The following is a 22,528-nucleotide window of genomic DNA, read 5'->3' as shown; positions in this document are numbered from 1 at the left end:
ATCATTAGGTTGACATGGATGTGTGTGTGCCTTTACAGAAGCTATGACGGCGAAATGCATGCACATTTAGTGTGTGGTTTTGGGGGATAGTTTGGCGTTGCTGCAAGCTCGGGTAGGTCTGGTCTGTGGCTGGCTGCTCAGTTTCTGATTGACAGGGTTGAGGGGTGGAGACGCAGGGTGGGGTCACAAGCAGGGAGAGGCGGAGGAGAAACGAAGAGAGAGCGCCCAACCCTGTACACGGCAACAACACACCGAGAGAGAGAGAGACTTTACTGGTGAAGAAAGAGGAATAGTCGACGCCGTGGATATGATCTAAAAGAATATCCGAAGAGGCAAACAATACAACTTTCTCCCAAATAGCAAATTGATTCAAAAGGTGGAAAACTGCCAAAAAGATTACTATTATTCAAATTCACCCCACCCGATCAACCCCCCCCCCCCACTGCACCCTAGCTACCGAGATGCACACGGAGACTCGAAGCAAGAAAGTAAGTCAGTCTTGACCATTATTGACTTTGCCCTGTCCAGCAAACTGCTATCGGCCGATATTTAAATGAGTTTACATTGTCAGTTTAACATGTGCCAATTTAAAGACAATTGGAGAGTGTCTGACAAAGGGGAAGGCATATGTAAGAAGCTTGACTGTTACATTCAGTTGGCTAGCTAGTTGACCAACTACTAGGCAACGGTACTGATAATAATAGCATGTTAGCTAGCTAGGTGACTGACGCAGGCTACTGAGCGCTAGAGGTGGAGAGTCGAATCGATTCATCGACTCCCAGTTGTGTGTCAAGCTTCGATTTAGCTAGGAATCGACTCATACGATTCAGTATTTTCGCAACGGAGGAGACTGTTGCCGTAGGCTACTTCCGAGAACACAAACTCTCGCATCTTCCACAGCAAAGAAAGAGGTTCGATAGCTCCGACAATCGACCGCAGACAGTGCTGTTGCCTCTCCCTCACTGTCTCTTAAACACTGTTCTCTCCTCTGTAAACGTTAACAATTTAACGTGCATGCAAATGGAAGGAACTGAAACGTGTTAACTATATATTCCTTCTCGGGTAACTGTCTCTCTCATCCCCTCTCTCTGTGCGAGGTTTGGGGTACAGGTTTTTTAAAAGTGCGCTGTGAGCTAGTGAGGCAGGAAGGAAACACAGGAACTGCAGCTAGTACATAGAGATGGATAGAGATCTCTAGATGGATATAACCTCTTTTAGCATGGGCATTGCCATTGAGGGTTTCCATCATGAACTGGGTGGGGATTCCTATGGGTTGGGAGAGATCAGCAAATGATCAGAGCATTGTCTTCTTCAAATTGGGTTGATTATGGCTTTAAGCTATATCACTGTCATCTAGTGGTCACAATAGATGAATGATACAAGATTTGGTTGAGGACTCCAGCACTGCAGGTGGTGGTAAATCACCAATATTAGCTTTATGCTTTTTTTAAAGACAAAATAAGAAAATTGACTTCTTTTAAAATGGAGATGGCCTCAATGGTGTTGCCCATGCCACCACAGCCGCCATAATGGCACAGATACAAAGATTAGATCTCTATTTATCTCTATGAGCTAGTAGGACACAGTCTGAGTTCCTTAAAGGGACAGTAGCACTCGCTCATCTCCCAACCCTGGGAACGAGCCAGGTGTAGGCCTACTGCCTCGAGCGACACTGTACACGCATCCGGCCTGCCGCATCTCGTGCACAGAACTTTACATGATTTGGAAGCCTGCTGTACATATTTTGGTACAGCCGTCAGGTACAGTAGCAAAGGGTCAGAGTGCAAGACAAGTATTCAGGCTCAACCAGGGACAGGAAAGAACCCATCCTTCAAGCTTGTCTGGGGTGTCAAGACTTTTCATCATTCACAAGATCGTTATCCTTCAACAGCAATATCAATGAAAGTTTCATTATGCATCATACATTAAACAGATAGCCTACTGATCTATCATCATGTTGACACAAATGATGCATTATGTCTGAGATACCTCCACATTACTTTTGGCCTCAGTTATTGTTTTTCTCTGAGCGTGACACATCCATTTCTTATCATGTCTGTAGTCTGTGTAGTTGCCTCATTATGATGATTGACAGTTTCATGCTGTAATGAAACATGAATCGGATGTCGTCACTCGTCACTGCTACACAAGAGACACAGAGCACACTCCTTTTCCTGTATGTGTGTGTGCAAGTGTGCATCTTTGTGTGTGCGTCTTTGTGCGTGTGTGTGTGTGTGTGCTCGTCTGCGGGTATTCTCTCTGTGTGCGAGTTTGGCTTGTATACGCCTCTGTCTCTGTGTGCATGGCATGGATTAGGCCAGCTCTGAAGGTGTAATCTATATGCAGGGCCTATAACACATTCCTATGCAGGACAGCAGCAGCCTCAGCAGGCCTAATGGTGGTGACCACTGAGTTTTGTGGAGGGAGAGGCCCAGTCATTTGGAGGCCAGTAGTGTCTGTAGCCGACCAATCAGCCTGTTACCAACCCTTAGTAAACTTCTGGAAGAAATTGTGTTTGACCAGATACAATGCTATTTCACAGTAAACAAATTGACAACAGAATTTCAGCATGCTTATAGGGAAGGACACTCAACAAGCACAGCACTTGATTGGCTGAGAGAAATTGATGATAAAATGGTTGTGGGGGCTGTTTTGTTAGACTTCAGTGAGGCTTTTGGCCTTATCGATCATAGTCTGCTGCTGGAAGAACGTATATTTGAAGTCGGAAGTTTACATACACTTAGGTTGGAGTCATTAAAACTTGTTTTTCAACCAATCCACACATTTCTTGTTAACAAACTATAGTTTTGGCAAGTCGGTTAGGACATCTACTTTGTGCATAACGCAAGTAATTTTTCCAACAATTGTTTACAGACAGATTATTTCACTTATAATTCACTGTATCACAATTCCAGTGGGTCAGACGTTTACATACACTAAGTTGACTGTGCCTTTAAACAGCTTGAAAATTCCAGAAAATGGTGTAATGACTTTAGAAGCTTCTGATAAGCTAATTGACATCATTTGAGTCAATTGGAAGTATACCTGTGGATGTATTTCAAGGCCTACCTTCAAACTCAGTGCCTCTTTGCTTGACATCATGGGAAAATCAAAAGAAAGTTGTAGACCTCCACAATGTCTGGTTCATCCTTCGGAGCAATTTCCAAATGCCAGAAGGTACCACGTTCATCTGTACAAACAATAGTATGCAAGTATAAACACCACGGACCATGCAGCCGTCATACCGCTCAGGAAGGAGACGCGTTCTGTCTCCTAGAGATGAATGTACTTTGGTGCGAAAAGTGCAAATCAATCCCAGTACAACAGCAAAGGACCTTGTGAAGATGCTGGAGGAAACCGGTACAAAAGTATCTATATCCACAGTAAAACGAGTCCTATATTGACATAACCTGAAAGGCCACTCAGCGAGGAAAAAGCCACTGCTCCAAAACCGCCATAAAAAACCCAGACTATGGTTTGCAACTGCACATGGGGACAAAGATTGTACTTTTTGGAGACATGTCCTCTGGTCTGATGAAACAAAAATAGAACTGTTTGGCCATCGTTATGTTTGGAGGAAAAAGGGGGAGGCTTGCAAGCCGAAGAACACCATCCCAACCGTGAAGCAACAGGGTGGCAGCATCATGTTGTGGGGGTGCTTTGCTGCAGGAGGGACTGGTGCACTTCACAAAATTGATGGCATCATGAGGGAGGAAAATGATGTGGATATATTGAAGCAACATCTCAAGACATCAGTCAGGAAGTTAAAGCAAATGTGTCTTCCAAATGGACAATGACCCCAAGCATACTTTCAAAGTTGTGGCAAAATGGCTTAAGGACAACAAAGTCAAGATCTTGGAGTGGCCATCACAAAGCCCTGACATCAATCCAATAGAAAATGTGTGGGCAGAACTGAAAAAGCGTGTGCAAGCAAGGAGACCTACAAACCTGACTCAGTTACTGCAGCTCTGTCAGGAGGAATGGGCCAAAATTCACCCAACTTATTGTGGAAAGCTACCTGAAACATTTGTTAAACGATTGTTAAACCAAGTTAAACAATTTAAAGGCAATGCTACCAAATACTAATTGAGTGTATGTAAACTTCTGAACCACTGGGAATGTGATGAAATAGTTCATTCTAAAAGCTGAAATAATTCATTCTCTACTGTTTTTCTGACATTTCACATTCTTAAAATAAAGTGATGATCCTAACTGACCTAAAACAGGGAATTTTTACTAGGATTAATTGTCGGGAATTGTGAAAACGGAGTTTAAATGTATTTGGCTCAGGTGTATGTAAACTTCCGACTTCAACTGTATGTGTTATGGTTTTACACCCCCTACAATAATGTGGATAAAGAGTTACTTGTCTAACAGAACACAGAGGGTGTTCTTTAATGGAATCCTCTAAAATATAATCCAGTTAGCATCAGGAATTCCCCATGGTAGCTGTTTAGGCCCCTTGCTTTTTTACATTACAAGGAATAAGTTAACGCTAAATATTTCTAAAACTAAAAGCATTATATTTGGAACAAAACACTCACTAAACCCTAAGCCTCAACTAAATCGTGTAATAAATAATGTGGAAGTTGAGATAACTAAACTGCTTGGAGTAACCCTGGATTGTAAACTGTCATGGTCGAAACATATTGATACAACAGTAGCTAAGGTGGTGAGAAGTCTATCCATAATAAAGCGATGCTCTGCCTTAACAACATTATCAACAAGGCAGGTCCTACAGGCCCTAGTTTTGTTGCACCATGACTACTGTTTAGTCATGTGGTCAGGTGCCACAAAAAAGGACTTAGGAAAGTTGCAATTGGCTCAGAACAGGGCAGCACGGCTGGCCCTTGGATGTACACAGAGAGCTAATATTAATAATATGCATGTCAATCTTTCCTGGCTGAAAGTGGAGGAGAGATTGACTTCATCACTATTTTTATTTATGAGAGGTATTGACATGTTGAATGCACCGAGCTGTCTGTCTAAACTACTGGCACACAGCTCGGACACCCATGCATACCCCACAAGACATGCCTCGAGGTCTCTTCACAGTTCCCAAGTCCAGAACAGACTATGGGAGGCACACAGTACTACATAGAGCCATGGCTACATGGAACTCTATTCCACATCAAGTAACTGAAGCAAGCAGTAAAATTTGATTAAAAAAACACCTTATGAAATAGTGGGGACTGTGATGCAACACAAACATTGGCACAGACACATGCATACACACATACGATAACATACATAATAACATACGCACTATACATACACACGGTGTAGTACTGTAGATATGCAGTAGGGGCCTGAGGGGACACAATGTGTTGTGAAATCTGTGAATGTGTTGTAATGTTTTTATAATTGTATAAACTGCCTTAATTTTGCTGGACCCCAGGAAGAATAGCTGCTGCTTTGGAAGCAGCTAATGGTGCTCCATAATAAATACAAATACAAACATAGGCCTGAACCTGACCGTTTTGCATTCAAGCATGCCAAATTGTCACATTTCTAAATAAAACGTTGACAAGTTGACTAAGGCAGAAACAGACTGGCACCCAGGCTAGGAGCATTGGCCCCTTTCTGGGTTCAGCTTGTTTGAGACAGGAGTGGCCCTGTACTATTACAGGGTTGTAGCATGTGGTGCATGATATTTGAGGGAGAGGGGATTCATTGGTGAGAGTGTCACAACAGGGGGTAAAGAGAGGTGAGGTGACCCTGATTTGGCAGACTGGGGGCATTAGCTGACTTTGTGGGGCAGCCAGTCACGGGGGTATGAGCTGGGTGGGGAGACAGGGTGGATGGTGTCACAGTCACAGGGGTATTAGTTTGGAAGGAAGGGAAGGACAGTTGAGTGGGGTTGGGGTGTATAGGTTAACCTCTTATGGCTGATATCGGCTAAGATCACGTTAACGGGATCGATATGACAACAGCCAGTGAAAGTGCAGGGCGCCGAATTCAAAACAACAAATCTCATAATTAAAATTCCTCAACCATACAAGTATTTTACACCATTTTAAAGATAAACTTGTTGTTTCTCACCACAGTGTCCGATTTCAAAAAAGGCTTTACGACGAAAGCACACCAAACGATTATGTTAGGTCTGCACCTACTCACAGAAAAACACAGCCATTTTTCCAGCCAAAGAGAGGAGTCACAAAAAGCAGAAATAGAGATAAAATTAATCCCTAACCTTTGATCTTCATCAGATGACAATCATAGGACTTCATGTTACACAATACATGTATGTTCGATAAAGTGCATATTTATATCCAAACATCTCAGTTTACATTGGCGCATTACGTTCAGTAATGTTTTGCTTCCAAAACATCCGGTGATTTTGCAGAGAGCCACATCAATTTACAGAAATAGTCATCATAAATGTTGATGAAAATGGAATTAAAGATTTACTTCTCCTTAATGCAACCGCTGTGTCAGATTTCAAAAAAACTTTACGGAAAAAGCAAACCATGCAATAATCTGAGTACAGCGCTCAGACACAAAACCAAGCCATACAGATATCCGCCATGTTGTGGAGTCAACAGAAGCCAGAAATAGCATTATAAATATTCACTTACCTTTGATGATCTTCATCAGAATGCACTCCCAGGAATCCCAGTTCCACAATAAATGTTTGATTTGTTCGATAAAGTACGTCATTTAGCCCAGTAATCCAAATTCATGAGGCGCGAGCAGACAAAGTCCAAAAGTTCCGTTACAGTCCGTAGAAACATGTCAAACGATGTATAGAATCAATCTTTAGGATGTTTTTATCATAAATCTTCAATGATGTTTCAACCGAAGAATTCCTTTGTCTTCAGAAATGCAATGGAACGCAAGCTAACTCTTACGTGAACGAGCGTGGTTAGCTCATGGCACTCTGCCAGACCCCTGACTCAAAGAGCCCTCATTCCCCCCTCCTTCACAGTAGAAGCATCAAACAAGGTTCTAAAGACTGTTGACATCTAGTGGAAGCCTTAGTAAGTGCAATATGACCAATATCCCACTGTATATTCGATAGGCGATGAGTTGAAAAACTACAAACCTCAGATTTCCCACTTCCTGGTTGGATTTTTTCTCCGTTTTTTGCCTGCCATATGAGTTCTGTTATACTCACAGACATCATTCAAAAAGTTTTAGAAACTTCAGAGTGTTTTCTATCCAAATATACTAGTAATATGCATACCGTAGCTTCTGGGACTGAGTAGCAGGCAGTTTACTCTGGGCACCTTATTCATCCAAGCTACTCAATACTGCCCCCTATCCATAAGGGTATTAGTTTGGAAGGACAGGAGTGGAAGGGTTGAGGTGGTGTCATAAGGGTATTCGTTTGGAAGGACAGCAGTGGTAGGGTTGGGGTGGTGTCATAAGGGTATTAGTTTTGGAGGACAGGAGAGGTGGGGTGATGGTAAGGGGGGTGTCAAGCGTGTCACTAGGGCAGGCACAATTACAGTATAGGCCTAACTGTGTAATGGACAGTTATGGCTGAAGACCTTTATGAACATAAAATAATCGTCATAACCGTAATTTTTTAAATTAAAATCTGAAAGTATTCAGACCGCTTGACTTTTCCCACATTTTGTTTTACGTTACAGCCTTAATCTGAAATTGATGAGGGGGGAAAATTATTTAATCAATCTAAACACAATACCTGATAATGACAAAGTGAAAACAGGTTTTTCGAAAGTTTAGCAAATTGAGTAAAAAAAACAAAAACAGAAATACCTAATTTACATAAGTATTCAGACCCTTTGCTATGAGCTCAGATGCATCCTGTTTCCATTGATCATCCATGATGATTCTACAACTTGATTGGAGTCTTTAGGTGCCTTTTGGCAAACTCCAAGCGGGCTGTCATTTGCCTTTTACTGAGGAGTGGCTTCAGTCTGCCACAATAACTATATTTAAACTTTTAGTGGCCTTTTAAGCATTCTAGTACAGTTAAATAGTTAAAACACACACATGCACGCAGCGGTCTAAGACACTGCATCTCAGTGCAAGAGGTGTCACTACAATCCCTGGTTCAAATCCAGGCTGTTATTACATCCGGCCGTGATGGGAGTCCCATAGGGCGGCGCGCAATTGGCCCAGCATCGTCTGGGTTTGGCCGGGTTAGGCCATCATTGTAAATAAGAATTTGTTCATAACTGACTTGCCTAGGTTTATAAAGGTTACACACACACACCACACTGACCAAATTTTGTTGGCATTTACGTATGTCCCCATTACCAGTAAAACAATCAAAACCTATTTCTTTCACTTACTTTCTGTGCTGTTTCGTTGTTCATTTGTTCAATTGTTTCATTCTCAACCAGGATTTCATCATACATGTCAAGCAGTGAAGTTTCAGCTCTGTCTGTCAGTGGCCTCTTCCTCGGTGCGCACTGTCACTGTGTCCGTTTCCATCTTGTCCAGCTGTGTATGTAACATTTCACGTAAACCCTGTTTCTTGTCTGCATCGAAGTTGCGGTCCTTGTACATAGCATCGAGCATGGCGGCGACACAGTAAAGAGAGAATGCCACCGAATCGCTTGTTCACAGCCTGTGTCGCCAGTTTTGTTGATCAGGTGTTTCAATGCCATGACAGAGGGTTTCACGTCTGCTGCAGGCGCAGTTGATGAGCTTATTTCTCGAGTCAGTCTTTAGAATTGAGCTTGCTAGTGTGTTCATGTTTCAAACATGTTCTCAAATGCCATTGAGATGGCAGCAGCGGTATGACAACCAGCATATTCATCAGCATGCAATACGACTTTCCTCAGTACGAAATTCTCGACGACCCACTGTGCTGTCAGACTCAGCATGCTCATGGGGCTGATATTGCTGGTCCAAATGTCAGTCGTGAAGCTAATAGCAGTGACGCTATTACTGTGTAACTCCGGTAGGGCAACATCTGAAAAATAGCGCACTTGGTAGCGTGTACCGGTGCTCGACCAGTTGCCGAAAGCCAACGTCTCCCATGACAGAGAACGGTTGATTGTCAAGGGAAATGAATTCCATTATCTTGGCGTTAATGGATTTCACCTTTGAGTTGTCTCGCTGAAATGTTCTTACTCTTTTCAAATGACTGCTCGACTTGTTGACTGCTCGATCCACACAACAGACATTGTGGGCTAGGTTAGGAATGCTGTGTTGCACGTGTAGCGCAACATTTTACGTGGCGTCATTACGTCATGTACCTACATTGTATAGGTATGCACGTCAGCTTTGACATCGGTTTTGCACATCGGCATTAAACTACACTTCGGGTCGATGTTGGCATTTTTAGCTAATATCGGCCGATTCTGATATGTTCACCGATATATCGTGCATCCCTAGCTGTAACGTAACAAAATGTGGAAAAAGTCAAGGGGTCTGAATACTTCCGAATGCGCGCGGTATATTGGGCATGGTTTATTCAAGTTTGAATTAATTCTGAACTATTTGATTATTTTAACAATATTGAATGCATATGTATTGTTTTGTTATTTTGGCTACAGGCTTTTATTAGGTAAGAAGGCTAATTAGAAGGCTCTTTTTCTCAAAGCAATTTGAGTGACTCAACGCATTGTGAAAATAAAAATATTTTTCTTAATTCATAGCATAGTTTCCTTTTATCCAAATATCGAATAGACATACAGACAAATTAATGCAGGGAAGGGGAATAGTAATAATAGCCTAATAATAATGCTAATATAATTATTATTTATTTTTATATGGCGGGTTACGGATTGGCTCTCGGAACAATTCTATGTGGTATATCAGCTTAGCACCCATCCCCCACCCCAACGTCTTACATGCTGACCAGACCGGACACGTCGCGTGCGCGAGCAGGTGCGCGAGCGGGAGTAGGTGTGTCTAAACGAGAGGTCGACCGATTAATCGGCATAGCCAATTTAATTAGGGCCAATTTCAAGTTTTTATAACAATTGGTAATCGACCTTTTTGGGTGCCGATTATGGCCAATTACATTGCATTCCATGAGGAAACTGCGTGGCAGGCTGACCACCTGTTACATGAGTGCAGCGTCAAAAGGACCTTGCGGCTGCAAGGAGCCAAGGTAAGTTGCTAGCTAGCATTAAACGTATCTTATAAAAACAAATCAATCTTCACATAATCACTAGTTAACTACACATGGTTGATGATATTACTAGGTTAACTAGCTTGTCCTGCGTTGCATATAATCAATGCGGTGCCTGATGCGGGTGATGATTTAACAAAAGCGCATTCGCAAAAAAAGCACATTTGTTGCACAAATATACTTAACCATAAACATCAATGCCTTTCTTAAAATCAATACACAGAAGTAATATTTTTTTTAAACCTGAATATTTAGTTAAAATAAATGCATGTTAGCAGGCAATATTAACTAGGGAAATTGTGTCACGTCTCTTGCGTTCAGTGCAAGCAGAGTCAAGGTATATACAACAGTTTGGGCTGCCTAGCTCATTGCGAACAAGATCGTAATTCATTTGCCAGAATGTTACATAATTATGAAATAACATTTAAGGTTGTGCAATATAAAAGCTATATTTAGACTTAGGGTTTCTACCCGTTCGATAAAATACGGAACGGTTCCGTATTTCACTGAAAGAATAAACATTTTTTTTTCGAAATGATCGTTTCCGGATTTGACCATATTAATGACCACAGGCTCGTATTTCTGTGTGTTTATTATAATTAAGTCTATGATTTGATAGAGCAGTCTAAGCGGTGGTAGGCAGCAGCAGGCTCGTAAGCATTCATTCAAACAGCACTTTCCTGCGTTTGCGAGCAGCTCTTAGCAATGCTTGAAGCACAGCGCTGTTTATGACTTCAAGCCAATCAACTCCCGAGATTAGGCTGGCAATACTAAAGTACCTATAAGAACATCCAATAGTCAAAGGTATATGAAATACAAATGGTATAGAGAGAAATAGTCGACACGTCATAATAACTACAACCTAAAACTTCTTAACTGGGAATATTGAACCACCATTTTTCATATGTTCTCATGTTCTGAGCAAGGAACTTAAATGTTAGCTGTTTTACAAGGCACATATTGCACTTTTACTTTCTTCTCCAACACTGTGTTTTTTCATTATTTAAACCAAATTGAACATGTTTCATTATTTATTTGAGACTAAATTGATTTTATTTATGTATAATATTAAGTTAAAATAAAAGGGTTCATTGTTCATTCAGTATTGTTGTAATTGTCATTATTACAAATATATATAAAAATCGGCCGATTTTAATCGGTATCAGCTTTTTTTGGGTCCTCCAATAATCGGTATCGTCATTGCAAAATCATAGTCGGTCAACCTCTAGTCCAAACTTTTTGACGTGTACTGTATATATATTTTATATACCTAAATGGGTCCTAAAAATCTAAATCAAATAGCTAAATGATCCATGGTATGACCATCTTAAAACAATTCCATTTGTTCGCTTCAGGGCTCGATTTAATGTAGGGTGGTACTGGGGCTGGAGACCCTGGAAAGCAAAAAAAAAAGCCTTTATTTTATTACAGAAAAAATAATAATAAAGGAAATATAGAATATATATCCAAAGAATGTTATACATGTAGTTTAACTTCTTTTTTTTGTTGCAACCGCCAACCAAAGGAGGAGCTCTCAATGAGTGTAGACAGTCTGCTGCTCTGCTAATCATCAGATGGGGAGGAGGTGAACTAATACACTGATAATAATACACTGAACAATACAATAATACACTGAACAAAAATATAAATGCCATCGAAGGTGAGCCTTTGCCCACTGAAGTCGGTTACGATGCCGAACTGCAGTCAGATCAAGACCCTGGTGAGGATGACAATCACGTAGATGACGTTCCGTGAGACGGAAATTCTTCGGTTTTGCAAACCCACAGTTTCATCAAACTGTCCGAGTGGCTGGTGTCAGACGATACCGCAGGTGAAGAAGCTGGATGTGGAGGTCCTGGCTGGCGTGGTTACATGTGGTCTGCGGTTGTGAGGCCGGTTGGCCGTATTGACAAATTCTCTAAAACAACGTTGAAGGTGGCTTATGGTAGAGAAATATTAATATAAAATTATCTGGCAATAGCTCGGGTGGACATTTCTCCAGTCCACATGCCAATTGCATTGTATTGTGTGACAACTGACAAAACTGCACATTTATAGTGGCATGTTATTGTCCCCAACACAAGGTGCACCTGTGTAATGATCAAGCGTTTTAATCCGCTTCTTTATATGCCACACCTGTCAGGTGGATGGATTATCTTGGCATAGGAGAAATGCACCCTAACAGGGATGTAAACACATTTGTGCACAACATTTAAGAGAAATATGCTTTTTCTTCATATTGAAAATGTATTATTAATCTTTTATTACAGCTCATGAAACACTTTACATGATGCTTTTTATATTTTTGTTTAGTGTAAGTAAATGTGACTGGTCAATTGTGTGAGTCAGGGACTGGGCCCAAGCCCATAGAGGCAAAACAATTACACATTCATTTGTATTTCCTTATTATTATGATTTGTTATCCAACCACAGGGCTTTGCTCTCAGTTTTCAGAATACACCAGAGAGCATAATTTAGCCACAGAGGATCAATAGTTTATAAAGAAATAACTGTAGATTTAAGTTTTATCACAAGCGCATACAGGTATCTGCCAAAATTTTGTATTTTTTATTTTTATTTCACCTTTATTTAACCAGGTAGGCAAATTGAGAACACGTTCTCATTTACAATTGCGACCTGGCCAAGATAAAGCAAAGCAGTTCGACACATACAACAAACACATAGTTACACATGGAGTAAAACAAACATACAGTCAATAATACAGTGAAAATAAGTCTATATACAATATGAGCAAGTGAGGTGAGATAAGGGAGGTGAAGGCAAACAAAATATATATATAAATAAAATAAAAAAATAAAATAAAGGAAACCCCAACGTCAATTATCTTAAAAGGGTGTTGGGCCACCACCAGCTTCCAGAACAGCTTGAATGCGCCTTGGCATAGATTTTACATGTGGACCTAAACCATGCCAGGAAAATGCACCCTGCACCATAACATTTACTTTGTATACAGTGGCAAGAAAAAGTATGTGAATCCTTTGGAAATACCTGGATTTCTGCATAAATCGGTCATCAAATTTGATCTTCATCTAGGTCACAACAATAGACACAGTCTGCTTAAACTAATAATACACAAACAATGATATGTTTTCATCTCTTTCTTGAATTCACATTGCAGGGTGGGAAAAGCATGTGAACCCTTGGATTTAATAACTGGTTGACCCTCCTTTGGCAACAATAACCTCAACCAAACGTTTACTGTAGTTGCGGATCAGACCTGCACAACGGTCAGGAGGAGTTTTGGACACAACTGTTTCAGTTCAGCAATATTCTTGGGATGTCTGGTGTGAACTGCTCTCTTGAGGTCACGCCACAGCATCTCAATTGGGTTGAGGTCAGGACTCTGACTGGGCCACTCCAGAAGGCGTATTTTCTTCTGTTGAAGCCATTCTGTTGTTGATTTACTTCTGTGTTTTGGGTCGTTATCCTGTTGCATCACCCAACTTCTGTTGCGTTTCAGTTGGCGGACAGATAGCCTATAATCTCCTGCAAAATATCTTGATAAACTTGGGAATTCATTTTTCTGTCGAAGATAGCAAGCTGTCCAGGCCCTGAGGCTGCAAAGCAGCCCCAAACCATGATGCTCCCTCCACCATACTTTACAGTTGGGATGAGTTTATTTTGGACCGCAGTGGCTTCTTCCGTGGTGTCCTCCAATGAACACCATTCTTGTTTAGTGTTTTACGTATCGCAGACTCGTCAACAGAGATGTTAGCATGTTCCAGAGATTTCTGTAAGTCTTTAGCTGACACTCTAGGATTCTTCTTAACCTCATTGAGCATTCTATGCTGTGCTCTTGCTGTCATCTTTGCAGGACGGCCACTCCTAGGGAGAGTAGCAACAGTGTTGAACTTTCTCCATTTATAGACAAATTTCTTACAGTGGGCTGGTGAACATCAAGGCTTTTAGAGATACTTTTTTTAACCCTTTCCAGCTTTATGCAAGTCAACAATTCTTAATCTTGAGTCTTCTGAGATCTCTTTTCGAGGTTCACTTCAGGCAATCCTTCTTGCGAATAGCAAACTCAAATTTTGTGAGTATAAAAAAAACTGTCTCGTCTCATTGATTGGACTCAAGTTAGCTTTTGGAGAATTCAGGTCATTAGGTCATTAGCCTAAGGGTTCACATACTTTTTCCAACCTACACCTTCAATGTTTAAATGATGTATTCAATATAGACAAGAAAAATACAATAATGTGTGTGTTGTTAGTTGAAGCACACTCTGTTTGTCTATTGTTGTGACTTTGATGAAGATCAGATTAAATGTGGTGATCAATTTATGCACACTGTGCATAAACACTGTATGTGTTTGTTTATTTTGGCAGTTACCGGTATGCCTACAGTCAGGAAGGCTGCAGTTTGGGCAGCATGTGCATCAAATATGCAGCTTGTTGCATTGTGGCCATTAATATATAGTCCGTAGAAGGGTATTGGAACCTCTTACCCTGCCAATTTGATTGTTGAACTCATGGGTACACTAGCAATGGATGCCAGTCCTGTCTTGAATGTGAAGTGCCATCTATAGATTATATTTCTATGGTTGGTTGCAAGTGTCATTTTGCAAGTTTCAAAATACAATTGTGGGAAAAACGTACAGTTTGGAAACCAATTTGAAACAATGTTTTCAAAATGTTTCGCAAACAGCAGCACTGTTTTTCAAAGTAGCGCATCTGCCGTCACCATGAGTAGCTTACATCCTCATCAAAAGGTGAGTCAGAATAAAAAATAAAAAAACAAAGCCCCGGGCCTATGATTTCTTAAATCGGGAGCCCCCCCCCCCTACATTTTGGACTAGAATGAGGCTCTCTCTCTATTGTTCTTGCAGTGAGGATTCAACATCTTCATCAAATGTTTTCCTCATTTATCTGCAGATAATCACCAAAAAGCAGGAGCAGCCTGCCAGTATGCAAATTAGGTAGCCAAATGAACAGCTCTTTCACCAATGCGATTCGGTTCCTGATCCGTTCAAAAAGGAGCCGTTCGTTCCCGAACAACTCATTACTGATTGAGTCACTTTAGCGGTCACTGGCAAGTCTCGGCATAAGAAAATGCAAACGAGATCTTGGTTTACTTGTCCCCATGCGAAACCATGGACGTACTGTAGAACTACGTTGTATGATTTCTGAATGGCAAAGGGATGTAGGAGATTGACTTTATCCAGTCAGTTCAACAGCTTTTATAAACCTATTCAACACTAGCTGTTCGGTCGCCCAGTCAAGGCACAGTGAATAGCCTATGCCGCCCGACTCTGGCAGGCAATATGAAAGTTGAAACGCACAAAATAAAATGCATGAGTGTGCCACAAAACAATTAAGCCAAATAAACTCAGCGTCACCACTTACATGGTCAAATCAAAAGTTTATTTGAGGTAGTATGTACATGAATGTATAGTTAAAGTGACTATGCATATATGATAAACAGAGAGTAGCAGCAGCGTAAAAAGAGGGGTTGGGGGGGGCACACAATGCAAAAAGTCCGGGTAGCCATTTGATTACCTGTTCAGGAGCCTTATGGCTTAGAGGTAAAAACTGTTGAGAAGCCTTTTTGTTCTAGACTTGGCACTCCGGTACCGCTTGCCATGCGGTAGTAGAGAGAACAGTCTATGACTGGGGTGGCTGGGGTCTTTGACAATTTTTAGGGCCTGCCTCTGACACCGCCTGGTATAGAGGTCCTGGATGGCAGGCAGAGACCGAGCAATTGCCGTACCAGGCAGTGATGCAACCAGTCTGGATGCTCTCGATGTTGCAGCTGTAGAACCTTTTGAGGATCTGAGTACCCGTGGCAATTTTTTTTTGTTTCCTGAGGCGGAATAGGCTTTGTCGTTCCCTCTTCACGACTGTCTTGGTGTGTTTGGACCATTCTAGTTTGTTGCTGATGTGGACACCGAGGAACTTGAAGCTCTCAACCTGCTCCACTACAGCCCCGTCGATGAGAATGGGGGCGTGCTCGGTCCTCGTTTTCCTGTAGTCCACAATCATCTCCTTATTCTTGGCTATATTGAGGGATAGGTTGTTATTCAGGCACCACACGGCCAGGTCCATGAACCTCCTCCCTATAGGCTGTCTCGTCGGTACGTCTACATTCACTCACAGGAGACAATGAAGAAGCATCATGCTCTCTCCCTCTTTCGTGAAAATAAATTTGACTGCAACCAACCACACTGCACAAAATAACACCGGTACCGAGAGGCGGGACAGACTGTAGACTGACAAACCAGCAGTGTTTCCATGTCGTAGCTGGCTTTGTGACTGACAGGCGCCTGTCCTATCAATAGATCACTAGAAGATGCATATCGTTCATTCGAGCGGTAGAGGGCTATACAGACTTTTCTGACTAGCGAATTGAAACTTTTAAATGAGGGGGGGAAAAGCCTGAATTGGGGTAAGTAGCCGGCCGACAATGACTCTTATCGGCTGTTTAGGCACCTAGGAAAAACACTGATGGGGGCAGGGTTGTAGGAACGAGGCTGACTGTGAGGAGAAGCAGTCAAGCAGAGGTGCTGTCAGAGACAACAGGCACACTACCACTCTCGCTATTATTTCAGCCCCTCCCTCAACCAGCCTCCCCCTGCCCAACATGGAGAGGAGTGGACATAGAGAGAGCTCTGGCTGGAGAATAACTCCCCAACACTCTCGCCTGCTATAACAAGGATCAGCTAGCTGCTATACCCTAACCTTGCAGCCACCATGCTAGGAATGCATACTCCAGTACTCTGTCTCTGTCTCATTGGATAAATCCCAAATGGCACCCTATTCCCTATATGGTGCACAACTTTTGACCTGGGCCCTGGTCAAAAGTAGTGCGCTACGAATCAAATTGTATTTGTCACATGGGGAATAGGTTTCCATTTGGAATGCATCCTCTGTCTCTCTGTGAAGGCGTGAAGACGAGACACAGGTATTCTCTCACTTCTACCTTTTCTTCCAGTAGTGCCAGGGCTCAGTTCATATGCGTGTCAACCTGCTGACTGACGCTGGTTTCAGCGAAAGTAGCTCCTCTCAGAGAAGATTCTTTCTGGACTCCATGCAGTGTGAGGTGGCGGCAGCCGCAGAATAAAGGACGGAAAAGAGAGGGGGACAGGGAATGTAATGGGGTCATTTCTGTCAGGGGTACACACGCTAGCATGCACACACACAGACTGATGTGTGTGTGAAGAGTGGGGTTGGTGGATTCTCATGTCTGATAAGGATAGAGAGAGTGAGCTACACCTGTCTTTTTTTATGGTGGACTAACACTCTGGGATAAAACATTAAAGGGTTCTACTACCAGGGTATGCGTCCCAAATTTCCCCCTATTACCTTTTAATGCACTACTTTTGACCTGCTCACTATACTATGACCGGAACTACAAAAGTGGCTCACCAATCCTTCAGAACTAACCTGCTCCAGGGCAGGCTGACTCCACTATTCTGCATTCAGAACTAACCTGCTCCAGGGCAGGCTAACTCCACTATCCTGCATTCAGAACTAACCTGCTCCAGGGTAGGCTAACTCTACTATCCTGCATTCAGAATTAACCTGCTCCAGGGTAGGCTAACTCTACTATCCTGCATTCAGAATTAACCTGCTCCAGGGCAGGCTAACTCAGGGCTAAGTCCACTATCCTGCATTCAGAACTAACCTGCTCCAGGGCAGGCTAACTCTACTATCCTGCATTCAGAACTAACCTGCTCCAGGGCAGGCTAACTCAGGGCTAAGTCCACTATCCTGCATTCAGAACTAACCTGCTCCAGGGCAGGCTAACTCCACTATTCTGCATTCAGAACTAACCTGCTCCAGGGCAGGCTAACTCAGGGCTAACTCCACAATCCTGCATTCAGAACTAACCTGCTCCAGGGCAGGCTAACTCTACTGTCCTGTATTCAGAACTAACCTGCTCCAGGGCAGGCTAACTCCACTATTCTGCATTCAGAACGAACCTGCTCCAGGGCAGGCTAACCCAGGACTAACTCCACAATCCTGCATTCAGAACTAACCTGCTCCAGGGCAGGCTAACTCAGGGCTAAGTCCACTATCCTGCATTCAGAACTAACCTGCTCCAGGGCAGGCTGACTCCACTATTCTGCATTCAGAACTAACCTGCTCTAGGGCAGGCTAACTCAAGGCTAACTCCATTATCCTGCATTCAGAACTAACCTGCTCCAGGGCAGGCTAACTCAGGGCTAACTCCATTATCCTGCATTCAGAACTAACCTGCTCCAGGGCAGGCTAACCCAGGACTAACTCCACAATCCTGCATTCAGACCTAACCTGCTCCAGGGCAGGCTAAATCCACTCAGGAGTATTCCCTTCATTTGAGGAAGATGACTAATTCGATTATTTAATTGATCAAATGTTTGTGTCCCAAAAAAAAGAGTTAAAATACCTATCACATTCCACATTTAGTAATGACAGAATGCATTTGTTAGGAGTGGAGGAAAAGATGCTTGTACACACCAAAGCACACCCTAGTTGGCATGACGATAAGTAATACAATAAAGACGGCACTTCTAAAAGTACCATGCCTGCGAGAGTCAGCGGCTAGCTTTAGATCTACTCTGTGTTTTCTAACTTCCTTCATAGTATACCACTCAGGGCCCATATGGGCTCTGGTCAAAAAATAGCACAATACCTATATAGGGAATAGGGTGCCATTTGGAACGCATCCATCCTCCCTCACCTCAACCGACTCATCATATACATTGCATTCGGAAACTGTTCAGACCCCTTGACTTTGTCCACATTTTGTTATGTTACAGCCTTATTCTAAAATGTATTATAGTTTTTTTCCCCCCTCATCAATCTACACACAATACCCCATAATGACAAAGCAAAGACAGGTTCATATCATATTTACATAAGAATTCAGACCCTTTACTCAGTACTTTGTTGAAGCACCTTTGGAAGCGATTACAGCCTTGAGTCTGCTTGGGTATGACTCTACAAGCTTGGCACACCTGTATTTGGGGAGTTTCTCCCATTTCTTTTCTGCAGATCCTCTCATGCTCTGTCAGGTTGGATGGCGAGCGTCGCTGCACAGCTATTTCCAGGTCTCTTCAGAGATGTTAGATCGGGTTCAAGTTCGGGTTCTGGCTGGGCAAATCAAAGACATTCAAAGACTGTGTTGTCTTGGCTGTGTGCTTAGGGGCGTTGTCCTGTTAGACTGGGGCGAAAGTTCACCTTCCAAGGTCCTGAGCGCTCTGGAGCAAGTTTTCATCAAGGATCTCTCTGTACTTTGCTCAGTTCATCTTTCCTTCGATCCTGACTAGTCTCCCAGTCCCTGCTGCTGAAAAACATCCCCACAGCATGATGCTGCCACCACCATGCTTCACCATAGAGATGGTGCCACGTTTCCTCCAGAAGTGACACTTGGTATTCAGGCCAAAGAGTTCAGTCCTGGTTTCATCAGACCTGAAAATCTTTCATGGTGTGAGAGTCCTTTAGCTGCCTTTTGGCAAACTCTAAGCGGGCTGTCATGTGCCTTTTAGTGGCTTCCAACTGGCCACTATACCATAAATGACAGATTGGAGCAGTGCTGCAGAAATGGTTGTCCTTCTCCACAAAGGAGCTCTGTCAGAGTGACCATCGAGTTCTTGGTCACCTCCCTGACCAAGGCAATTCTCCCCCAATTTCTCAGTTTGGCTGGGCGGCCAGCTCAAGGAAGAGTCTTGGTGGTTCCACACTTCTTCCATTTAAGAATGATGGAGGCCACTGTGTTCTTGGGGACCTTCAATGCTTCCCCAAATCAGTGCCTACGGACAATTCCTTCGACCTCATGGCTTGATTTTTGCTCTGACAGGCACTGTCAACTGTGGGACCTTATATAGACAGGTGTGCGCTTTCCAAATCATGTCCAATCAATTGAATTTACCACAGCAGGACTCGAATCAAGTTGTAGAACCATCTCAAGGATGATCAATGGAAACAGGATGCACCTGAGCTAAATTTAGATTCTTATAGCAAAGAGTCTGAGTTTACATACACTTAGGTTGTAGTCATTAAAACTCATTTTTCAACCACTCCACTAATTTTTTGTTAACAAACTATAGTTTTGGCAAGCCAGTTAGGACATCTACTTTGTGCATGACACAAGTCATTTTCCAACAATGGTTTACGGACAGATTATTTCACTTATAATTCACTGTATCACAATTCCAGTCGGTCAGAAGTTTACATACACTAAGTTGACTGTGCCTTTTAAACAGCTTGGAAAATTCCAGAAAATGATGTCATGGCTTTAGAAGCTTCTGATAGGCTAATTGACATCATTTGAGTCAATTGGAGGTGTACCTGTGGATGTATTTCAAGGCCTACCTTCAAACGCAGTACCTCTGCTTGACATCATGGGAAAATCAAAAGAAATCAGCCAAGACCTCATAAAAAAAATTGTAAACCTCCAGAAGTCTGGTTTGTCCTTGGGAGCAATTTCCAAACCCCTGAAGGTACCACGTTCACCTGTACAAACAATAGTACGCAAGTTTAAACACCATGGGACCATGCAGCCATCATACCGCTCAGGAAGGAGAAACGTTCTGTCTCCTAGAGATGAACATACTTTGGTAAGAAAAGTGCAAATCAATCCCAGAACAACAGCAAAGGACCTTGTGAAGATGCTGGAGGAAATGGGTACAAAGTATCTATATCCACAGTAAAACAAGTCCTATATCAACATAACCTGAAAGGCCGCTCATCAAGAAAGAACCCACTGCTCCAAAACCACCATAAAAAAGCCAGACTACGGTTTGCAACTGCACATGGGGACAAAGATCGTACTTTTTGGAGAAATGTCCTCTGGTCTGATGAAACAAAAATAGAACTGTTTGGCCATCGTTATGTTTGGAGGAAAAAGGGGGAGGCTTGCAAGCAGAAGACCACCATCCCAACAATGAAGCACGGAGGTGGCAGCCTCATGTTGTGGGGGTGCTTTGCTGCAGGAGGGACTGGTGTACTTCACAAAATAGATGGCATCATGAGGGTGGAAAATTATGTGGATATTTTGGAGCAACATCTCAAGATATCAGTTAGGAAGTTAAAGCTTGGTCGCAAATTGGTCTTCCAAATGGACAATGACCCCAAGCATACCCTCAAAGTTGTGGGAAAATGGCTTAAGGACAACAAAGTCAAGGTTTTGGAGTGGCCATCACAAAGCCCAGACCTCAATACTATAGAAAATTTGTGGGCAGAACTGAAAAAGTTTGTGCTACAAACCTGACTCAGTTACACCAGCTCTGTCAGGAGGAATGGGCAAAAATTACCCCAACTTATTGTGGGAAGCTTGTGGAAGGCTACCTGAAAAGTTTGACCCAAGTTAAACAATTTAAAGGCAATGCTAACAAATACTTATTGAGTGTATGTAAACTTCTGACCCACTGGGAATGTGATGAAATAAATGAAAGCTGAAATAAATAATTCTCTCTGCTATTATTCTGACATTTTCACATTCTTAAAATAAAGTGGTGATCTTAACTGACCTAAGACAGGGAATTTTTGCTTGGATTAAATGTCAGGAATTGTGAAAAACTGAGTTTAAATGTATTTTGCTCAGGTGTATGTAAACTTCTGATTTCAACTGTATGTAAAGAAAATATTTCCAGTTTTTTTTTTTTAACATTTGCAAAAAATTCTTGACCTGTTTTGTTGTTACGGGGTATTGTGTGTAGATTGAAGAAAAATAATTATATCATCAATTTTAGAATAATGCTTTAACACAACATGTGGAAAAGATGAAGGGGTGTGAATACTTTCCAAATGCACTGTCGATGTTACCTCAGAACCAAAACCAGAAGCATTCGCATAATAATTTGGTTATGGATTGCTTAGATTAGGACAATGGATGTGTATCTAGAATACACGGTGTATGTTATTTTACAGGAAGCTTGTTTGAAGGTGGTAAGGTAAGGTGAGGTTATAGCAAGAACACATCTCATTGTGGCTTAATGATGGTCTCCCTCTTGTTCACTCATTTTCTCTCTCTAATTCACTCATTCTCTAAATTTAAATTCAAGGGGCTTTATTGGCATGGGAAACACATGTTACGTTGCCAACGCAAGTGAAGTGGATAATAAACACAATTGGAAAAAAAAAAAAAAAATGAACCGTAAACATTAAACTCACAAAATTTCATAGAAACATTTGGAATAGAAAGGAATAGAAACTTTTGAAGTGTCATATGGCTCTCGCTCTCTCTCCTCCTTTACCCTGAGTGCTCTCCTGAAACTCCTATTCCTCTAGCGCTTCTTGTGAATCCAGTAAGATTAGAGCCCAGTTTGGCTCCATCTGGGCCTGTCTGGCATATAGAGCCACTGTTCCACGATTCAGGTGTATTGAAACAAATGTTTCCTACGTCTTAGAACTAGGGCTGCTTCAAAGAGAAGGGTGGCAGCTGAGACACGCTCACACTGCAGATGTTATCAGCCGGGGGAAGGTTTACTTAGTGGGAGCCGCTAGTTGGAGGATTCTGAGGAACGTGTGT

General features: G+C 42.2%; 1 protein-coding gene across 2 annotated transcripts in view; it reads left to right on the top strand.

Annotated features, from left to right (window-relative positions):
- The first annotated feature begins 56 nt into the window (after window positions 1-56).
- klf8 (Kruppel like factor 8) overlaps window positions 57-22,528 on the top strand; it is a 108,051-nt gene continuing 85,579 nt past the window's right edge. Inside the window, exon 1 of one of the 2 annotated variants that reach the window (XM_055942996.1) lies at window positions 57-488. In XM_055942996.1, the coding sequence (XP_055798971.1) occupies window positions 462-488 (27 nt within the window). In that variant the 5' untranslated portion in view covers window positions 57-461. The remainder of the gene's footprint in view (window positions 489-22,528) is intronic. The other variant, XM_055942997.1, reaches the window with a different exon arrangement.

This window comes from Salvelinus fontinalis, chromosome 13 (genome assembly GCF_029448725.1).
Source record: "Salvelinus fontinalis isolate EN_2023a chromosome 13, ASM2944872v1, whole genome shotgun sequence".
NCBI classification, from domain to species: Eukaryota; Metazoa; Chordata; class Actinopteri; order Salmoniformes; family Salmonidae; genus Salvelinus; species Salvelinus fontinalis.
The sequence above is the reverse complement of the archived record's forward strand: the minus strand, read 5'-3'. Positions and strand labels throughout refer to the sequence as shown.